The following is a 21,951-nucleotide window of genomic DNA, read 5'->3' as shown; positions in this document are numbered from 1 at the left end:
AGGTCCTATTATCATCAACACCTTGTATAGGGAGACCTGACCCGTCGAAATAGTGGTGCTATAGTGTTTTATGTATAATATTTTTAATCAAAAAGAAAGCACACAGAATTCGGTATAAATAGATTTTATTACATAATATGTATAATGCCATAGTTAACAAGGGAACAGCTACACAGCAGTATGTGGTCGCTAGGTGGGGGCGCTGGGCGCGAACAGTCGCTCGAGGCCGGCGCCCTCGGGAGTGTCCAGAGCACTGCGCGGCTTGTCCTTCACCGTGTGCATCGTCGGCAGGTCTAGGATGTAAACCTCTTTCTTGAATAGCTGGCCTACGTTGCGCCCGATCAACTGGAATACGAAATACGAACACGGTTTTATGTCATACATTAAGTATCTACAGTACCTTCAAAAAAATGTTTTTGGTAGTTCTGAAATAATGGACCATAAAACAAATATTCCACTTGAGACATTTACCACTTCTATCTTTTATTATAGCCGGTAAGGGCATTTTTAAACGAGAAAAAATCTATTGGAAGTTTGACATTATTCCCGAGTAACATAGGCTATAATTATCTTATCCGAGTATAGAAAGAATTTAACATATAGGAAAGCAGCTAATTTCAGTAAAAATATTCTCACCCTAGAAGTGATCTTCTTAAACAAGTCCCGTTTGCTTTTATCGATCTTGCTGGGTTTGGTGTTGTGTGCGGCGAGCTTCTCGTCGAGCCGCTGCAGGTCATGAGCATCCACGTCGGGGATCGAGCGCAGCACTGATACTATGCCCGGGAACATTGGCCGCAGGATCTCGTATGTCTGGGGGTGAAAATTTTGGTTTAGTTGTGAAGATATTTTGATACACACTGTTATTGGAGGCGCTGGGTATTTAAAACCTAAGTTCACCGACGACAGGACACAGTATAAAAGTCAGTTTTTTAAAACAACTGTTTACTTTGAAACATGGATGTAATAAGTTTCGATGCTCTTGGCGAGATAGATGCAGCAGAAAATGATTACAACTGTTTCAATTTGAGTTGTACGATTACAGTAGATGTGAAGTTGACAGTAAGAACTCATAAGTTTAAAGTCGTTCGTTCGTTGAATTGGAGTTGTGGTCTGTCTATGTGCGCGCGTGCGGTACATGTCGGAGTGCGCGGCACAATGGACGAACAGTGGGGCGGCGCCGTCGCTAGCGTCACTATGTCGCGCGCATGCGGACTCGGGTGGCGGCGATGATGTTGGCACCCGGACCAACTGTGACGTCGAAGCCGTTACACTCGAAATTGAAAGGTGCGGAAGGAGGGAGTGTCGCGAACACTTCTGATTCAGAGTGCTTAGTGCGAGTTTTCGTGAATTTTTTTACGGACTCACATGAGAGCGCGTATACTAAGATTTGTATGGAACAAAAACAGCTCCACCTAGTGTCAAAAATTGGAACCTGTTTTTGTTCCATACAAACAGTGTTGCCAACAGTTGTAGAAGCTTAACACCAGAGTCAACTTTTAAAACCACCAAAAAAACCACTAACAAAAATTTATCCCACACTTAAAATCACCAAATTCACCACTAAAAAAATATTGTTTATATTTTATTGTAACCTAAAACAATTTAATCATCCAAAGATGTAACTCGGCAACGATAGAAAATTAAAACAGACAAAGCATTACATCTGTTTAGCAATTCATCCGACCCGATCCGAATCCTTCACAAATTATAATCGGCGTAGTAGTTTCACAAATTGTTTAGTATATTACATCTGTTTAGCAATTCATCCGACCCGATCCGAATCCTTCACAAATTATAATCGGCGTAGTAGTTTCACAAATTGTTTATATTTTATTGTAACCTAAAACAATTCAATCATCCAAAGATGTAACTCGGCAACGATAGAAAATTAAAACAGACAAAGCATTACATCTGTTTAGCAATTCATCCGACCCGATCCGAATCCTTCACAAATTATAATCGGCGTAGTAGTTTCACAAATTGTTTAGTTACGCATTTGACCAATGAATGAGTACTTAATATAATTATATAGTAGTCGTTCACCTTTTTGTTTTGTAGATGCTTTTTTGACATTCCGTGAGACTTCAAATCTCCATAGTAACTCCTTAAAGTTGTACCACAAAACTTACATTTCGCTACTTGACCCGCAGTACTTTCAACATTTCGCCACTAAATAGGGGACTTAAACCACCAGTATTAGTGGAAAATCCACTAAGTTGGCAACACTGCATACAAATCTTAGTATACGCGCTCTCATGTGAGTCCGTAAAAAAATTCACGAAAACTCGCACTAAGCACTCAGTTACTGACGTACCTGTACAGCAAGCGCGAGCAGCGCCGCCTGGTTGGCGTCGTGCTGGCCGTGCACGCGCAGCGCCTGCAGCACGGCCGTGAGCGCGCCGCCCGCCTCGCCCGCGCCCACGCGCCCCGCGCCCAGCGCCGCGCGGAGCGCCGGCAATGCCAGCGCTGTCGCGCGGAGGGACGACGGCGAGTCGTTCCATGTTAGCGCTCGTAGCACCTGCAACCAACATCAATATAGTTCATCATTGATTTATACACATCCACGCACACACACGCACTCGCGTATTCAACACGCCGCGATCTCACTACGCATTGACTCGCTGCACGACGTACTCAGTACTGTAGGACGGGGAGATTACTCGCTTGCTCAAATGAAAAATGAAAAACTTGATTTCCAAATTACGACGTTTATTGTACGAGCTCGTGTGGTGAAGTCACAACTTCAGTATAAAAACTCTAATCCTATCTTTTTCATGGAGTATATTTAAATAATTGTCCGGCCAATAACAAAATATAATGACAAAAACCTTACGACAAAAGAGTTTCTACCTACTCTACAGTACGCAGCACCCTCACTACGTCGCTCCACTCACCGTGTACAAGGCGGCAGGTCCAGCAGAAGGCTGTGCCAGTACTAGCGCGCCGAGCTCGGACACGTGGTCGGGGGCTCGCTGCTGAGCTGCACTGGTGGTTGTAGTGTCGTCTTCCATATCGTCTGCTCCGCTTTCAGCCACTAGACCCCCGTCTACCAGCGAGATCTGGACAGAGGGTGATATAAAAAAAAGATCACACAAAAAAAAAAAAAAAATGTATATCTATCTAAAAGGAGTGCATACTTTCAACAATTCAAGGTGTTCCCTAGTGAGGTTTCTGACGAGGATGTCTTCTAGAACTTCTTGTGATTCACTGCCGCCTTCTTCTTCTAGCTTACCGGATTCATAGAGAGACGATATGTAGTCCCAGCGTACTGATAAATGGGTCAACACTGAAACAAAAAAAAATCGTTAATAATATTTTATTTTTTTTACGAATAAATAAATTTAAAAATATAGTTTATTGTGAACTTACTGAAAGGCGTGAAATGTTCTAACAGCGGCATCGCGACATCAGCATAATGTGCCGGCGGGCAGTGATGTATCAAGGGCTTCAACGCATTCCTCACAATGGGACGCAGCCAATGATCGGGCAGGTATTCAAGGCCATAGAGCAATGAATCTGCTAGAAAGCCCGCTAAGCCGGGGACTGCGTATAACTCTCGGCCAAGTGTAGTGGCAGCGGCTCCTACTAGATGGCAGCAGTTTTCGTGTAGGGTGTGTAGGAAGCTTTGCATGCGTTCTTGTGGTCGGGAGGTGAGTGTTTCGTGTTCTCTCTGTCCGAGCAGGTTCCTGCGCTCGGCGGCGGGCGGCGCGAGGGCTCGCGCGTGCGCGGGGTGGCGCAGCGCGGCGGCGGGCGGCGCGTGCAGGCCGTGCAGCGCGCGTGCCAGCGCGAGCGCGGCGGGGAACAGCGGCAGCACGTGCGACGCGCAGGGGTTGCGCCACACGGGGTTGCCGGCCGCTGTCACGCCGCCGCCGAACCCGCCCCGAGCGGCTTTGTCTGGGTCGCTTGGCACGCAGGTGCGTTTTACTACGCCTGGAAATAAATGAACATTACTTAGTAGACATGGAGTCATTAGATTGGACGCTCTTTATAAATAAGTATATGCTTTAGAGCGCCATCAGCAGTCTTCGTCAGACTAGAAAACAATCTTTATTATTTATATTAGTTCTCGAGTCAATTCCAATCAATGAGTTTTAAGACATTTCACATGGCAGAGGACTGTATTGAAATTCCACACACAATAAAACTTCATTTAAATGATGAAACGATATATTTCTCCTGCCGCGAGCTGCAGTGGCCTGGCACCTGCAGGGGTATATAACTTACCCAGCAACAAGGTGAGCGCATGTAGCAGCGTCCGGCGGGCCCGCCCCCGCTCGTCCTCGTCCTCGCTGGGCGGCGCGTCCAGCCCCACGAGCCGCGCCAGCCCCTCCGCGCTCGACAGGTGCGGGCTCAGGCTGGCCCAGCGCGAGCTGCAGTCGCCCAGCACCTGGACATAAAGCAATTCAAGTAAGAACTAGGATTTTAAACAATTTTATATAGTTCTAAATCAGTCATTTTGAACCTACTTACATAGGGGGCTACAAAAACTTTTCAGTTACTAAAGACTCCACACACAGTGCTGGCGGTTTGGGCCGTGCACCTGGCGGCATACAAAGCCGTCCGCACTCCCCGGCCGGCAGGATGCGCGTCTTATCGGCATCAGTTCGTTCACTAGCGCTCTATGTGATTGTCACAACCGGCATGACGCTTGGCGGTTTAATGCGGCTTGTGTGGCCGCCGGCATGTGTGTAGCCTGTGGTACACTTTACCTGAGCGACCAGAGCACTTTGCCTCTCGTAGCAGCAGAAGTGGTTGGAGACGAGCAGCAGCGCCTCCTGCAGCGTGACGCTCTCCACGGCGCTGAGGTCCGGCCGCGCCAGCGCCGCGCGGCACAGCTCGTGCAGCCGCCCGAACACCGGCAGCAGCAGCAGCGGGTACTGGGAGCCACATTAACATTGCAATATTTTATAGTCAAGCTTTTAGTGGGTAGCATCGCAAGCTGTCGTCCTAATAAATGTTCATTACAAGTCAGAAGACGTGTGACAGATTTGAAAGAACTCTAACACTAAGGACCGAGTCACACCGATATGGCAACGGCCGGCAGCGCTTAGCGCCTTTTGTTAATTTTTCCTCCCGCGGCTGCCAGCGCGACCTTATCAAGTTTTTTAAACGATACCGGTCTAGAGTAAAAGTTGAAAATTATTTCACACTAAGGGATTGTATTCGTGCCTAGTATCTCAATAGCGCGCGAATGAATTCGCGCGAAACGTTTCGCGACGAATTCGCTTCTTCTGGACAAGGTCTAAAAGTACTCGCCGCGTCGCTGCCGACCGCTGCCATCCCGTGTGAATAATTGAGTGTGTGTGTGAGTCGAATGAAAATAATTTTTGGAGACCAAACTCTGGAGATTAGAGAGTTACTCAATACTTTATTTGCTTTCCATGTATATTCTTAGGTGGTAGTCTTATAAATAGTTCACATGGACCCTGTCGGGCACAGCAAAATAAGTGGGATAGGAGAGAGGAAGCTCTTATCGGCTATGTTACTTATTATTGTTGACTAAGACTAAAGTAGTTATATAGGCAAATAAGTTACATATTTATATTTTAAAGGTTTTTTTTATTATTTAAACACTTAATCTACGTTGCTAGATAATAGAACTTGCATCCCACGAGGAAGGTAAATAGGAATGGCATCATTTGTCTAACAGGAGCTTTATTAAATTGTCAAAATCAGATTTGAATTTGGGCGATAATAACAATAGCTACCACTGAATAACAGAGTCAGTCACAAAAGTTAGAAGGGCAGAGTTCTATCATTCTAATCATTGCATTATAAGGCGCTTCTTATAGCTGTTACCTTAGAGCCCAGCTTGACCAGCAGTCCAGCGGCATGTCGCCTCACGTTCTTGACGGAGCGTGATCGCCTGTCGTCGGGCGGGCTGCCCTCGTACACGAGCGCCGCGAAGATCTTGTCCAGCACGCGCGGGAGCAGGTCCGCGCCCGCCACGCCTACTCCGGGACCTGGGGGGTGATATGTAAATGTAGTTCTTTCAGAAAAAAATATAATGCTCAGGTCTTTTCAAATCAATGTTCTTTTTAAAACTACTTTTACGGATTTTATCCCTTTAGTTTTTTTTAAGTGTTTAATTTAGTTATATACGCGTGTCAGAAATCAAAGTTCTTCTTTTCAAACTGAGACCAATGATTTCTACCAAGAAGTTTATAGGAGCTGGGATAGAACCTTTATTTTATATATATTTCTGATGGGAAATCTTAAAATCCCATGTTTCTTCGCAGGCCTTTTATGTACCTGGGAAGCGGTAACTGTTTCAATCCAGCAGGGGGCCCTGGACGCTGGGGTTTGCTGGTGTCTCTTTGAGGAGTGTGTGGAACATCGAGCGCCACCGACGCGGGTCTTTTGTCTATAAAGACGGAGGGACGACGAGCCATACGAACTCACCGCCCACAAACCCACGCCTATGCCTGATAGTACCATGTGTAGTGCCTGACGGGAACATGATGACTCACCAGCGAGCTGGCTGTAGGCACAGCTGAGGAACACAAACAGCGCGGATATGAAGGAGAGCAGCAGCGACAGTATGAGCGGCGCGGTGGGCGAGCACACCACGCAGCGCTGCAGCAGCTGCAAGCCTTCCACCACGCTGGGACGCGGCTCCGCCTGCAGCAGCCGGGATAGTACCATATCCAGTACCTGGGGGGAAAACAGGTTATTTTACCATTTGCACAGTATTATTTTATGAATACGACTTCGAAAAAAATGCTGCTCAAAAGAAATGACTAACATAGATCGCGCAAAATTGTTTGCCGTCATTGAACAATGCACGAGGAGCTGCGAAGGAACTAGTTGTCAGTACAGCCGGTGACGGGGATGCGCGTACTTGCGACACCGAGTTTAAGGCCCGAGTCACACCGACACATGGCAGCCACCGGCAGCGGGCGCGAGCGGTCGCGCGGCTGCCAGAGCGATACTGGTCTTTTGAGTATGGGGTTAAAGTTGAAAAATATTTCACACTGAAAGAGCTCGCCGCGTCGCTGCCGGCCGCTGCCATTCCGGTGTGACTTGAACCTTACGAGAACTGTATTTACTATTTACAAGTTCACGAGTTTTTACTTGTAATTTTGCAGAGATTATAAGATATTCTTATGAATAGAAAATGATGAGAGTAAAAATAGCGTTAAGCTTGTTATATGTATTTTAACATGGTTTGCTTAATGAAGCATTTACCTGAGATAGAGCCTCCCATTCGATATACATAGGATGATGCGTGTCCATCTGTTGTGGACACGTGTCCACTTTGTCTAGCGCGGCGCGAGTCCACTGCTCCACGTAGCCCCAAGTCACTAGCGGAGCCGCTGTCATGCAAAACCTAAGGGAAATATTATTGCATTATGAACCTTATACTGTTGTTATAGGACCTGTATTTAAATACAGGCATCTATTTTGAATCTTATTTAGATGTAATAGAACTTATATTTAAATGCAATCTTCAGACTACGGAACAGATTTATTGCATTAGTTAATGTAAAGAATCATGAGCCCCATGCATCCTATGTTTCACGTAGATTCCATAAGCGATAGTGAAAAACCTGAGTAGAAATAATTACTTTATTTTGAATCCTATGCTGGAACTTTGGATTGGAATCAGTACAAAAGAATTTCGGGTAACAGTTTCTGTTTGTTTTTTTTTTTATTATTTATATGCAATATTTATCGCCAGGTACAGTAAAATCTACACATTTTAAAGTACACAGATTGATTTTAGAACTTTTTACAATAACTTTAAAGTTCACAATGCCTTAGCAAAGAGAGTACTTACTTAAAACTTTCTAATATTTCGGTGCGACACCGCGCGAAGAACGTAGCGAACTCTTGTTCACTATCGTAGTCCATGCACGCGTATGTTACTGCGTCGTTTGCACTGTTCACACGAGACGACGGGTATGATACCTGGGGGAAAAATATATCGATAAATTATTCGAATCTTTACTGAGATTTTGTACAGAAATGTACATTGTATGTTTTGTTTGTCTATTAATTTTTACGGTAAAACAATTTGGTTATAATGTTGTTCATTGGTTAGAAGGTTGTTGGGTCCTTATTTTTATAGGAAGTAGTTTATGTAGGCTGTCGCAGCGAGAAATGGGCAAACTTCAAGTGACATACGAGAGTCTTGGTATTTTGTTTACATATATTAGACAATTGTTTTATACATAAATAGGGGTCCTACCTTTAGTACTTTCGGAGCAGACGCTTGCAACCATCTCGGCACGATTGCTAACACATATGGCAGTTTCGATATCTGTTCGTGTTTCAAGAACGCCAACCACACGGAGTTAGCCGTGTGAGCAAGTGTAAGAGATGGATGTGACGTCAGCAGTAACATTGTTTCTAGAAGCATCGGCAGCCAGGATTCCACGTCAGTTGCGCAGCTGTAGAGAGATGTTAGTTGTTGAGCTAGACCGGCTAGGACCTGGGAAGAGCAAGTAAAATATAGATATTTAAAATTATGATAATTTACAATTCTTATTCTACACTGGCTTCTGCCAGCGGTTTCACCCGCATCCCGTGGGAACCTCTGCACGAACCCGGATAAAAAGTAGCCTATAGCCTTCCTCGATAAATGGGCTATCTAACACCAAAAGAATTGTTCAAATCGGACCAGTAGTTCTTGAAATTAGCGCGTTCAAACAAACAAACAAACTCTTCAGCTTTATAATATTAGTATAGATTGATCGTGCTTCGTTTCGTAATCAGGCTTAAATTGCCTTTAGCCAACTTTAAAAGGCTGTAATATTATATCTCAAAAATTAATATTACCCCAAAAATGTTCAATGATAGTAAAGAAATTGAATAAGTTACCTGTGAGAATTTCTTTAGGAACAAATAATGAGCTTCGTCTACGGTATTGATGCTATCAACTGCAGCCCGATGGATGCACGAAATCGCGTCTTTACTGAATAAAATTATCAGGGGTTTCCTTTCTTTAGTCTGGAAGAAAAAACAACATAAAGTTATATCAGTTTATTATACATTTTAATAATACCAGCCTTACTACAAAGACTTAAACATCTGTTGAACACTTGACTAAAAAAGTGTGAAAAAAGAACTTATTTCAACGTCATAATCGGATTTTTTTAGACAAGTGTTCAACAGACGTTTTAAAGTTTTTGTGGTATGACAATATAAGTTTTTTTTGTAATAATATACTTACAGATCCCTTTCTATTGACTATTTGTAGTAAACACTCGGCGGCGGGCAGCTGGAAGACATCGTCTTGCAGTAAAATGCAAAGGATTTGTAGCAAGCGGCCATTATTCATTACTACGTGATTTATGGATACCCATTCTACGTATCCAGTCAGTGTTAGTAACACAACCTGAAATAAAATAAATCATTTCGCACTTAATTCTGCATATAAACCAAGAAAGCTAGACGTGTTTATTTCCCTATCAAACTTTATTTCGAATATGCCTATATACTTGTATGTATGCAATAAAACAGAAAAATATGAGCTACTAGCTGGTGCCCGCGACTTCGTCTGCGCAGGTTTAGTATTTCGAACAATATGTTTACAAATTGTAGCCTATGTGTTATTCTGATGTATAAGCTATATTATTGTAAAGTTTCATTAAAATCCATTCAGTAGTTTTTGCGTGAAAGAGTAACAAACATCCATACATCCATACATACAAACTTTCGCGTTTATAATATTATAGTAGGATTTTAGACTTAGTTGCATATAAAAAGTCTGTTGACGAATCTATGGCAAATATATATAACTAAGGAAACATATAATACAGTAGAATTCATATATAACGACTTCGCTTATAACAACTAATCGGTTTTAGCGACGATAATCTTTACTCAAGTTAGGTTTCGTATATAGGTACTAAGACAATATAACCGTTTAGTGCGACTCCGGTTTAATGAAATGAAATGAAATGAAATTGTTTATTTTGCAAGTTGGACATTACATCACTTTTACACGTCATTTTAAGAACGCTGAGGCCGGCATTTCCTAACTGACTGATCCCTGAGAAGAAACGCCGAAACAAACTCAAGGGTCATAGTCTCTTTTAAAGTCCAAACATGTTATAAATGAAATAATTATGTGTGAGTGTCACCATGTACGCGGTCTGGAATGGCCTTTTGAGGAAAGAGCCACATCAGGCTGGAGCTGACCAGTCCCAACAGACGGCACGCATGCATCAGTCGTCGTGTAGCTCAACCATATCTTAGGGAGCTCAACGACCTGTCACACGACGATACCAGATCTGCAGAACATTTGCGTAGGCCATTTAAAAATACTCAAACCCGCCAGACAGTATTTATGTTATAAGAATATATAATGTTGCTCGCATACACGATACTCACATTCACAATAATAATAATAAATTAAAAAAAAAAAAATACAATTATAACATATAAATGTCAATAAAAATAATGTCATTAATAAAAGTCATCTGATGATAATAATATTTAAATGTCAAAAGTAACAATACACAGGCATTTAAAAAGATATCACTCACTAAGCGAGCAGCTCATTCCCAAGCTTCTTTATCATTTAAATAATCAGATATTTTGTAATATCCTTTTTTCAAGAGTTTGGATTTTATATGATTTTTAAATTTCCTGATAGGTAAGTCACGAACCGCTTTGGGAAGTTTATTGTAAAAGCGTATACATTGACCCATGAACGAGTTGCTTACTCTGTGGAGGCGAGTAGCATGTACAGCGAGATTATGTTTATTCCTAGTATTTATGCTATGAACATCAGACATTTGAACAAAGTTAGAAATGTTTTTACGAACGTACATTAAATTTTCAAAAATATATTGAGAGGCAACAGTCAGAATGTTTATTTCTTTGAATTTCTCTCTGAGAGAAACTTTTGGGCCCAGATTATAAATGGCTCGAACAGCTCTTTTCTGTAGAATAAATATAGTTTCAACATCCGCACAGTTTCCCCAAAGGAGAATCCCATACGTCATTGAACTATGAAAGTAACTAAAATAAACTATTCTGGCTGTGTCCACATCGGTGATAAGTCGGATCTTTTTAATAGCATAGGCGGCTGAACTAAGCCTTCCTGACAATTTAACTATATGTGGGCCCCATTGGAGTTTGGAATCAACGGTCAAACCAAGAAATATCGTTGACTCAACAGGCTTCAACTCTACTCCATTTAGTTGTACATTGGTGTGTAACTGCCTTACGTTAGGCGTTGAGAATTTAATTAACTTCGTTTTAGATTCATTTAAAAGAAGATTATTGACATTAAACCAATGAACAACCTTTGAGAGTGCATTGTTAACTTCGTCAAAATTGTCGAGTTGGCGCTTGATTTTAAAACGAGTGAAGTATCATCGGCAAACAACACAATCTTGTGATTATCCCTTACGTGATAAGGGAGGTCATTAATATAAATAAGAAACAAAAAGGGCCTAGAATTGAACCCTGTGGAACCCCATGGTGACCGTAGATCCAGAAGACCTCTTACCATTGACATCCACCCTCTGAATTCTATTATGCAAATAAGAAGTCAGAAGGTCAAGAGCCTTGTTTTGATACCATAGTGGTGAAGTTTCCTGATGAGTATATCATGGTGCACGCAATCAAAAGCCTTGGACAAGTCGCAGAAAATACCGAGCGCATCCTGCGAATCCTCCCAGGCTTCGAATATATTTTAAGCAATTCCACGCCCGCATCCGTAGTAGAACGACCCTTGGTAAATCCGAATTGTTTAGTGTGCAACAAGTTGTTTCTATTAAAATGGCTCAACAATTGACGTAATATTAACTTCTCAAAATTTTTACTCAAAGTGGGTAAAATTGAAATTGGCCGAAAATTTGATGGATCGGTTGTACTACCAGATTTAAACAATGGAATTACTTTACTAAGTTTCATCAAGTCAGGAAAAACACCTGATGCAACACAAGAGTTGAACACAGTTGCTAAATAAGGTGAAATTATTTCAATTATCGATGAGATTATCTGAACTGACAATCCCCAAAGGTCAGCAGTCTTTTTACATCGAGATCTTTATACGCTTGAATAATATCCTTAGAGCTGACAACCGTGAATTCAAAACCTTTGTCACATTCCGCAACACAATTTTTAATATTGTAAGAGCCGAACTGGAAGATGCCATCAGAGTTCTGGTTGTTAAAATAGGGATATTGGTGAAAAATTTTCAAACTCAGATGCTACCTCCGAGTCTGACTTAATGTCTACATTGTTTATTTTAAGTGAAAGTCTCGATTCCGTACAGTGGATCGGCCTATTTCTGAATTAATTATATTCCAGGTGGTTTTATTTTATTTCCAGAAGCTTTTATTTTCTGTTTTATGTGTACTGATTTTGCGGAGGTACAGGCTCGTTTAAATATTTTTGAATAGTTTTAACGTACTGTTTAAATGTTTCATCTTGATTGAATGATCTTTCATAGTATAATTCAAACAACTTCTGTCTACTTTTGTAAATACCCGGCGTTGCCCAATCACTAAATGTTGCCTGATCACAAACAGATATGGACTTAGTAGTAAAACTTTTTAAATTCACAATTAATTAAGTTGAATAAAAGGCTGTAAGCTTGATCAGGATTATCATGATAGGGCAATTCAGGCAGTTTTTCAAACAAGTTATTTTAAATTGTTCCAAGCGATGTTTGTTTACAGGAATAAAACTTACATTTTTTCTCAGACCTCTGTTAGTTTTCATAGGAAAAATAACTAATTGACCAGAGTGATCAGAATCCAACACATTTAAAATTTGTTTATTTAAAGGTTTTAAGTTTGTGAAAATGTTGTCTATACATGTAGCACTAGTGCTAGTTATTCTAGTTGGCTCGAGAAATGTACTGTACAAGTTGTATGATTTAAATAGAGTTATAAAATTATTAACAATAGCAGTATTTTCCAGTATATTAATATTAAAGTCTCCACAGACGACAACTGTTTTATTATTATTAGAAATTTTGAATAATACATCTTCCAGATGCTTCTCAAAAATTGTATATGTTGCACATGGGGGCCTGTATACACTCATTACAATGAACTGCTCAAGCTCAACGCATGATATCTCAATTACTCGCTCAACAGAAAGGTTCACAATATCCTTCCGTTCTTTGAATTTAATGGTATTGCGAAGAATTATTAGAGAACCACCACGTATTATATTTACTCTGCTGTACGAGCTGCCTACACAATGGTTCTTGAAGCTAAACATGAACTGATGCTCTTTAAGCCAATGCTCAGTTAAACATAAAATATCTATATTATTACAGTTCATGAACAACTCCAATTCCAATTCTTTACCAATCAAACCTTGAATATTTTGATGGAATATATTCAAATTGTGTTTGTTTCTAGTATTTATACCGAAAGGGTTTGATGGATCAGAAGTGACAACATTTTTTGCGGTATTTAATTGTACATTTGAAGATATAATTGTATTTATGTCAAATGCGTGTAAGCGACCAACTGCTTATAGCGACCAATATTTATTATAATACGTCCGGTTAAAACGACACACTCGCAATGTTTTGTTTACCTACGCACTCGCACCCCCGCCCCGCGTTCGTTTAAACCTTCCCTGGACCTCTACAAACATTCTAAAACCAAAATAAGCCAAATCGGTCCAGCCATTCCGGAGTTTTAGTCAGACTAACGAACAGCAATTCATTTTTATATATAAGAAGACTAGCTGACCCAACAAACTTCGTATCGTTTAAACCTTCCCTGGACCTCTACGAACATTTTAAAACCAAAATAAGCCAAATCGGTCCAGCCATTCTCGAGTTTTAGTGAGACTAACGAACATCAATTCATTTTTATATATAAGAAGATAATAATATGTATTCGTAAGTTATGTATGTACAAGTGAAGTTATGTACTTAAGAAATAATCCGTCCGTTTTGTGCGTCGTCCGGTTAGTACGGCATAGTATCGTCGGTCCTTTGAAGGTCGTTATATCCGGATTCTACTGTACATAATACATTGCAATGTATTTTCTAAATTCTTACGTTCGAAAAAAAAACGCTGAGTTAATCATGCTCTTGAAGGACAGACACTGCATCGAAAGTGAAGTACATATTTATATTTTTTTTCATCGCAGGATTGACAACGCTATCTTCTCCGCAATAAGGTCGATAACAAGTATAGAGGTTTAATATACAAGTAATATTCACCTGCACCACTTGTCCATGGCTAGCGGCGGCAGCGTAGTCCCCCGCGGCAGTCTTCTCTCTGAACTCCTGAACGTGCATCTCGATGAGACGCATGAAGAACGCGAATATCTCCGACATATTGCTAGTTAGGCCTTGGTTTATGTCCTTCCGTCGTTGGTTGTTTTCTAATGTCTGGGAAAAGAAGGATTTATATGAGATTTATAAATTGTGCCTGCAATAATATGCAGGTAAAGTATTCAAACAACTTCTTGTCGTTACGCTAGGAAGGTTAGGCGTTGTGCGAAAACCGACTTTAATTATTACCATGTGGTGGGAGAGGTTTGTTACGAGATTCGTACCGAAGAGGGCAGTGTGTCTTGAAAGATCTCAATTAGGACACTTTTTGGCAAATCATAAAGATATGATTTACTAGCTATTTTCCGCAGATTCCCCCGCGTCCCGTGAAAACTAGTTCCCGTTTTCAGATAAAATATAGCATGTCACCCGGGGATAGTAGAGCTTCCAAATTGTAAAATATTTTTTCAAATACGATCAGTAGTTTCGTAGCCTTTAAGTTAAAAGTAATATTCTTTAGGTATTTTCAAGTAGCATGGTCTCAGTTGCTAGGCTAGATAAGCTCAAATATTACAGGTAATCAAAAGCAATTCGTAATGGTTAAGGTATGGTAAGCTCTAACTTTGGAATTTCAAATATATGTAATTGTTTTAATGTTTCTTTTTCTACTTGTAGATGGAGATGATCAGCACTTTTTTTATTACATTATTGCATGGCAACCCGTACCATGAGCGTACGTAAAAGATCGCTTACTATTTTCATTACCTAATATCAGCAGCAATTCAGCCATTTAATAACAAGGCTGTTAGAACCGCTGCTTTTTGTCAAGAAATGTTTTTTTTGCTACCTGATTTGCATTATTTAGTTTGTCTTTCAGCACTCCATCTTCCCTACAACAAGCCTAATCATTAGCAATACAAACTGAGAACACTTAAGTGCCTTTCAATATAGCAAAAATAATAATACTTTAGCCATTTCTAACATCAGCAAACTAATCTATTTTGGTCCTAGCACGATACTCAACACTGTCTGACATCATCAATGCATTTTGTGTACAAATATTACGTCATTGACGAAAATGAATTAAATGCTCACGAATTCAAGGAGGTCGATCGCAACTTGTTAGGTTTTTATTTCATAGCTGATAACGCTGGCTGTTATCAAAGTGAACTATTTTGACTTCCGTATACCTACAACTGTTATTTGTTTGTTGTTATTACTTTTCAATTATATGCATAAAGCAGCAGAATGTTAGCTATATTTGTGCAATTTAGAATTTCGATTGAAAATATCCTTGATTATTTTGTTGTTTGTTCTCATAGTATTGCTAGCTAGATGAACATCATTAAAAAAAGATTACAGATACCTAGCAAAAATAAACCTGAAATAAATTTCATTACTGTTATATATATATAGAGCAGGCATCTGTTGTCTCTACTAAAACAGATTAATGGCTCAAATAGTATTTTAATTGCCATGCAATTAATCAGAATTGATCATCCAAACCAATTTTTTTTAATGAGAATAAAGTAATACTCACTTGCAATATAGCTACATCTTCAGCCAGTCTCAGGAACACATGCAGCACAATCTGTGTATGTCTATGACCTCGGGAGCACGCATCACTGAGCTCAGCCAACAAGGTCGGCCACTGTTGAGGCCACTCTCGCTTTATCATCTCCACGATGACGCGAGCTAGAGCATCGTTCAAATGGCTGGTCTCCCAACCTCCTAGGTATAAGAGTTTCATTGCATTCTCCTACGGGCAAAATGTAAAAAAAATGTTTAAGTAATTGCTGCTAAATAAAAAGTTGAGTAAGCTTCTAAACTGTTGGTATCTCAATATCTTTATAGATTAAGTGACTACAATACAAAAAAATTAAAATGTTCAGGTTTCATGACTATTGGAACAGATGGAGTTATTCAATTTTATTTACAAATTGTCAACATCTGTTCAGTGTACAGCACATTGATTATGTAAATCTTTATTTAGTCTACTTAGCTTCTAATTAATTACAAAGTTGCTTATCAATTTAGGTGAGCTGTCATGGATACAAGACAAGAGTTTTGATATACAAAAATGAACAGCAAAAAGTTTTGTACCGCAGATTTTAACTAATAATTGGCAAGTTTTCCTTGAATGTAATTTGAAGTTACATGGTGGTACAAAGTTACCTGTTTAATATCTATGGGAATAATGCATATTCTTCTATTATGACTCTTATTCTTGAAGCAGCAGATACTGGGTATTAATTTGTAACCATTTTATACAAACAGCCTTTACCTTTATAAATATTTTTTCTGCTTGAGTAATTTGTGTCCACCTGTATTTAACAGTGTGTTCCATGAGCTGGAGTCCAAAGTGTTTAACTCCAGGGGAATATTGGTTGCCACTGGCCAGCAAAAGGCCAGCCTGGGCACACCATGGCGAGTTCTCCTTGAAGCTAGAATGAAAAGTAAACATTTATATTCTGTTGTTTAAAAAAGTGTTTTTGCTGTAAATGAAGGCCACACAAAAAATCTTAATATACATAAAAACTGTATTTCTTTCTAAAGTTTGTTGAACAAAATTGTTTTACCTTTCACATGCATTGTAGGCCTGGCTGCGCTCCTCATGAGACACAGTGGGTATCAAAGTGAGCTCAACAGCTCGACTCAGTTCATCTACTAGGAGGGCTACCTCCCCGGTAGCCTCGCTACCTACACCCACAGCATTCATCGCAGCTCAATACTACACCTAAAACAAAATGTTTATATTAACTTATGTCAGAGTAAATATTGGGTTATCACTGCTTAATTTTTTATAGGAGTATTTAGTAAATAAGATACAACCAGCATTTAAATTTTAGTCAGCATTGTTGGCAGTTGTTTTTGTTTTGATTGTTAACAACATGTCTCCACACTTTTTTCTTTGTTGATTCCTATGACTTAATGGCATGACAAAGACATGTTATTGAGATATTTGCACATGTCAGCTGAGATTCGCGAGATTTTGATTTCTAAATAAAACTAATATGGAGAGTTACTTTTTTCATAATATTATTCAATTCTTATTGAAATACATTAATTATCTGATGCAACATGCACATTTTTAACTGAACTTACCGACAGCAGGCAAGAAAATAATCCCCATAGAACTTTTTTCACTTCATATTTTATTTCTCGAGACTGAAAATTAAGGAAACGTTTACTTTTCCGTGAACTTCGGATTTAATTGTTAAATTAAAATTATTTTGATCTGTAAAACAAGATACGAATGCACCCGGCAGGTCATGCAAATCTTGCAAAAATAATTATGTTGGTACAGTTATCACGATTCTTATCATAATTAACTAATTGTTATACTTTTTTCAATTATTTTACCTAATTTTATTAGTGAAATATTTATAAATTGCAGAAATCAAATTCAAAACATTAGAAACACCTCGTGTCCACTGAAAAGGAATCGAATATCGCCCACAGACTAAAGACATCATAGCAATGAAGAGGTGACAGAGGCTTGCGTGTAGACATAAACGATTTAATAAAATGTTGTTTTACTATTCTTTCTCTAATTTTCAATAATAGTACGATTCTTAACGAAGAAATTCGGAAAGTTTCTTGTCAGTTTCTTTAATTTTGTATTTTCTCAATCTTTGAATTTATTTAATCATTAAAAACGTTTTTAGTTAAAGATGCGAGAATATCTTTCTTCAAAATATTCGACCTCTAGGATGTCCAAGACAAGACAAGGTTGTTGACTTTTGTGTTCACGACAAATTGTTTGCTTGACAGCAGTTTGATTTGAATTCTGTTTATATTAGAACCAATATTTATCCGATTATTTTACTGCGAAAACAGAACAATTTATTTAAGAAAGTGGTTCTGTTATATTCCGCTATGGAGCCTAAGCTAACATACCTTGAACCGTCTTTAGAAAAGCAATTAAAGGGTCATCGAAATGGAATTACTGCATTATATTTCAGTCCTAATGAACAACAAATTGCCAGTAGTTCGCTGGATAATAGCGTTTTGGTAAGAACTTTGTTACAAGTCTACAGTAATGCAATCTTCTATCCCTTGGCAATAATTAATTTTAACTTGCTTGATTTTTTTCTAGTTATGGGATCTGCGCGGTACAATGAGAAGCTACAGGTTTCAAGGGCACGACGAAGCCGTTATGGACGTTACGTTTTCGCCTTCGGGCAAATATATGGCGTCTGCATCGCGTGATAAAACTGTGAGGCTGTGGGTGCCTACAGTTACAGGCAGCACTGGAATGTTTAAGGCTCACTCTCAGACTGTGAGATCAGTACAGTTTAGTCCTGACGGTACAAAGGTACAACTATACTATTCATTTAAAATTAAAACCACTACGGGAAGTTTGATGATAATGTTTGTGTACCTTATGTTTTAATAAAATGTTTCAGATAGTCACAGCCTCTGATGACAAGATAGTGAAGCTCTGGTCAACAGAGAAACATAAGTTCTTGTCTTCGTATGTTGGGCACACTAACTGGGTGCGTTGTGCTCGCATGTCCGGTGATGGCTCAGTGATAGCCTCTTGTTCTGATGACAAGTCTACCAAACTGTGGAACTTGGATAATGGAGAGTGTATCCATACATATAAAGATCAGAAAGGCAACGGGTTGTGCCTGGCATGGCATCCGTCTGGTTGTTATATTGCTGTTGGTACTTCCCATGGAAATGTGAAGCTGTATGATGTCAGAACACACAGTCTTGTGCAGTATTATAGGTAATTGAAAATAAAATACTAATTTTGTAATATAAATTAAGTAATCAATGTACTAATAAAAGTTTTTTTATACTTTTCAGTATTCATAATGATGCAGTCACTCAGGTAGCATTTCATCCCAGTGGCAGCTATATTTTAACCTCAAGTAAAGATGGAAAAATGAAGGTAGAGATATCATTGTTCAGTTATCCTGCCCCAGTAACATATCTCTAATATAATTTATACGCATGATACAAACAGTTTATTATCAATACTTTCAGATACTGGATTTACTAGAGGGTCATCCAATATTCACATTAAGTGGCCACACTGGTCCAGTGAATGCTGTCAGCTTTTCAGGCAGTGGTGAATCTTTTGCTTCTGCTGGAGATGATAGACTGGTAATTATAAATATAAATTTAGTTATATGTTCTACTACTAAAAAATATATGTACCTACATGACTAGTCAAAGGAATGTTTATTAATATGCATGACATAACTGTACTGTAGCATATTATAATATGCATAGAAGAGCATTTGTAGGTCATGTTTAATATCTGATTTAATTTATTCTTGCAGGTTTTCATATGGAAAACAAACTTCACAGAATTGTCAGGAGACTTTAAAGAAAACATAGCAGATAATGTGTCAAGTATTCAGAAGTCTGTCTCACAAGCATCCAAAATAACATATACAACAAAAGACAGAAATCAGGTGGCTCAAAAAAGATAATAGCTACATAGTAGATACTGTAGCACATAGTCACTAGATAATTGTAATTAGTTTGTATATAATTTTATATGATTGAAAAAAATACAATGTGTACCTATATTCTAAATTAATGATAAAATTCTAAACTTATTGCTTTCCCCATTCAGGACTCTTCATTGAGAACTATTTCAAACAAGTACATGCTAGCCTTTCAAAAAATAGAATTCAGAGAAAACTGCAATTATAATTATGCATTAAAACGTTCTTCTTCATACTAAGTTAGCAATGTGAGTTCAAGTATTAATACAGTTTTCATCATTCATAAAATAGGGCACAAAGGCTTGGTATCAATGCTATCACACTCATAAGATTCCTGTGATTACTTTTGTCCACCTGGATGATGTCAGCCAGGGTAACCTATCTATGAGAATGAGTTATTCAGGGGAACCAAATAGAATGTGTCATTCAGAGGAGCCAAATAGAATGTGTCATTCAGAGGAACCAAATAGAGTGTGTTATTCAGAAGAACCAAATAGAATGTGTCATTCAGAGGAACCAAATAGAATGAGTTGTTTAGAGGAACCGAATGCTAACAGTACTAGGATTGAACCACAATTTTTTAGTCACACTGAGCCTTGTCTGAGAAATAATTACTCTGTAGTCAATGAATCTGTACGGATGAATTCAACAAAGACTACACCAAGAAACAATGGACCAGCTGATTGTTCATCTGGAGATTGTTCTCAGAATAGTGTTGGACATATAAGTCATATTCCTCGCATTCCTCCCAGTCCCACTACTTACACCTTACCCTCTGTGCTGGATAAATCTTCAGGGTCTTGTCGTGAAGGTGGACAAGATGACTTGTTTGGTATGATCAAACTAAGGAACAATGATGTTTGTTACACTAGTGGCATTATTGAGTGGGTAGGTAGGAAGAGAAGCTACCCTATTAATAGTGGATTCAAACTCATTACTGATCAATGTGACACACATGTGGAAAAAGTAAGAAAACTGAATACTAATTTCAGTAGTAGAACACATGAACACAATAGCTGTGACTGTGCAGATGTACTGCCCACTGTTAATGCAATTGTTGACCATTTGAATGCTCTGCATGAAGCTGTAGATCTTGTTGATTTGAGACTCAATACTTTAGAAGATTCTATGACCAAGAAAAAAGGAGGAAAGTGAATAGTTTTTACTACTTATGAAATGATATTTCCTTTGAAAACAATGTTATTATATAAACGTTTTATTATAAAATTGTCTTATTAAAATACTGTAATAGTTATTCATTCAATATACTTAGTAAAATAACATCAATTTAAAATTAATATACATAATACAACCATAAAAATATAATATCAATACAAATTTATTCAAAGAAAGTATGATAATGTCAACTTTTGGCCCAAGGCACTCTCAAAGCCTCTAATTTGGAGATATTAAAATTACACAATTACATGATAGAACAAATTATGTCTGGCATTCTGCACTTATCTATTACTATGGTAAAGTTTTCTTATCAGAACTATTGTGTCCCTACATACGTTGTTTTCTTGCCGGTTTTCTTAATTACATCCAATAACTGGTCAGCACTTAGTGTGGATGTGACTGACACCTTCTGTTCTGGTAAACTTATCGATACATTATCCACACCCTGCCCTTTTAATCTATTCAGTACTCTTTCTACAGCACCTGAGCACCCCTCGCAAGTCATTTCCACATTGAAAATATGAGTCTGCAAATGAGAAATACAAAGTTATAGTTTCAACAGTATTTTATCACAATTTATAATGATGGGAATAGATTGACGAATGTACTCACTGACGACATTATTGCACTTTAGCGTGTATTTAGCTCGAGTGATAATAGGTGTAAAGAAAGTCTAAGATACAATCGTTTCTAGATAAGCTTATCAATAATAATCAGTACAATCTGGTACAATCACTATGCAGCTAGCTGACGTTGTCAAAAATTATTCAATATTTCCGCCGATAGCAAGATACAAAAATAAATATTATTCAAAATTACTATTTAGAGTAAGAAAATAAGATTCAAAATTCAATGTTTTCTCGCATAAAAATTGAATTGTCACGCCCTTTGACAGTTTAAAGTTGTCAATGTCACCTTGACCAACCACAGATGTGAATTCACCATAGATAACATACTCGTACCACTCACTCAAAAATAATGCCTACAATAATGTACAGGGGCAGGTGCTCATTACTTTCAGTGAAATGATGCAAGTTAAAGATTTTCCATGTACGAATTGGCCCAAATTGTAAGTAAATGCTAACTAAACTAATGCGAGAC

At 38.7% G+C, this 21,951-nt stretch overlaps 3 protein-coding genes across 4 annotated transcripts; 1 reads left to right on the top strand and 2 right to left on the bottom strand.

The window, feature by feature from the left end:
- Nucleotides 1-108: 108 nt before the first annotated feature.
- LOC110374389 (exportin-5) lies at nt 109-17,694 on the bottom strand. Of its 2 annotated transcripts, none has more exons than XM_064036571.1 (21): nt 17,570-17,694; nt 17,312-17,374; nt 16,786-16,943; nt 16,491-16,650; nt 15,747-15,965; nt 14,153-14,323; nt 9,176-9,340; nt 8,824-8,952; nt 8,192-8,434; nt 7,781-7,911; nt 7,189-7,330; nt 6,471-6,654; nt 5,800-5,963; nt 4,710-4,877; nt 4,225-4,387; nt 3,370-3,930; nt 3,138-3,286; nt 2,895-3,059; nt 2,315-2,518; nt 637-810; nt 109-345 (listed from the first exon to the last, which is right to left on the bottom strand). In XM_064036571.1, exons 3-21 carry the CDS (start codon nt 16,923-16,925, stop codon nt 190-192), a joined length of 3,588 nt encoding a protein of 1,195 aa, XP_063892641.1. In that variant the 5' UTR covers nt 16,926-16,943; nt 17,312-17,374; nt 17,570-17,694; the 3' UTR covers nt 109-189. The 2 variants fall into 2 exon arrangements, with proteins under 2 accessions (XP_063892641.1, XP_063892642.1); XM_064036572.1 differs by having other exon boundaries at nt 17,631-17,663.
- A 147-nt stretch (nt 17,695-17,841) lies between these two features.
- On the top strand, nt 17,842-21,307 carry LOC110374390 (notchless protein homolog 1). The gene is made up of 7 exons (XM_064036573.1): nt 17,842-18,220; nt 18,306-18,524; nt 18,616-18,941; nt 19,022-19,106; nt 19,202-19,321; nt 19,501-19,635; nt 19,963-21,307. Exons 1-7 carry the CDS (start codon nt 18,086-18,088, stop codon nt 20,824-20,826), a joined length of 1,884 nt encoding a protein of 627 aa, XP_063892643.1. The 5' UTR covers nt 17,842-18,085; the 3' UTR covers nt 20,827-21,307.
- On the bottom strand, nt 20,870-21,629 carry LOC110374391 (copper transport protein ATOX1). Its single transcript, XM_021332073.3, has 2 exons — nt 21,463-21,629; nt 20,870-21,376 (listed from the first exon to the last, which is right to left on the bottom strand). Exons 1-2 carry the CDS (start codon nt 21,469-21,471, stop codon nt 21,167-21,169), a joined length of 219 nt encoding a protein of 72 aa, XP_021187748.1. The 5' UTR covers nt 21,472-21,629; the 3' UTR covers nt 20,870-21,166.
- Between the last annotated feature and the right edge of the window lie 322 nt (nt 21,630-21,951).

The sequence above is a fragment of the Helicoverpa armigera genome, chromosome 10, assembly GCF_030705265.1.
Source record: "Helicoverpa armigera isolate CAAS_96S chromosome 10, ASM3070526v1, whole genome shotgun sequence".
Classification (NCBI taxonomy): domain Eukaryota; kingdom Metazoa; phylum Arthropoda; class Insecta; order Lepidoptera; family Noctuidae; genus Helicoverpa; species Helicoverpa armigera.
This window is presented reverse-complemented; position numbering and strand designations above follow the sequence as displayed.

Bases quoted from the DNA above. Each gene is read 5' to 3' on its own strand.
- LOC110374389 (XM_064036571.1), bottom strand. From the start codon at position 16,925: ATGAATGCTGTGGGTGTAGGTAGCGAGGCTACCGGGGAGGTAGCCCTC. The intron at 15,966-16,490 runs GTAAAGGCTGTT...TTTTGCCCGTAG, and splicing joins CAGAAAAAATATTTATAAAG to GAGAATGCAATGAAACTCTT. The intron at 9,341-14,152 runs GTGAATATTACT...ATTTTATTTCAG, and splicing joins GCCATGGACAAGTGGTGCAG to GTTGTGTTACTAACACTGAC.
- LOC110374390 (XM_064036573.1), top strand. From the start codon at position 18,086: ATGGAGCCTAAGCTAACATACCTTGAACCGTCTTTAGAAAAGCAATTA. The intron at 19,322-19,500 runs GTAATTATAAAT...TTATTCTTGCAG, and splicing joins CTGCTGGAGATGATAGACTG to GTTTTCATATGGAAAACAAA. The intron at 19,636-19,962 runs GTGGCTCAAAAA...TTCATAAAATAG, and splicing joins CAACAAAAGACAGAAATCAG to GGCACAAAGGCTTGGTATCA.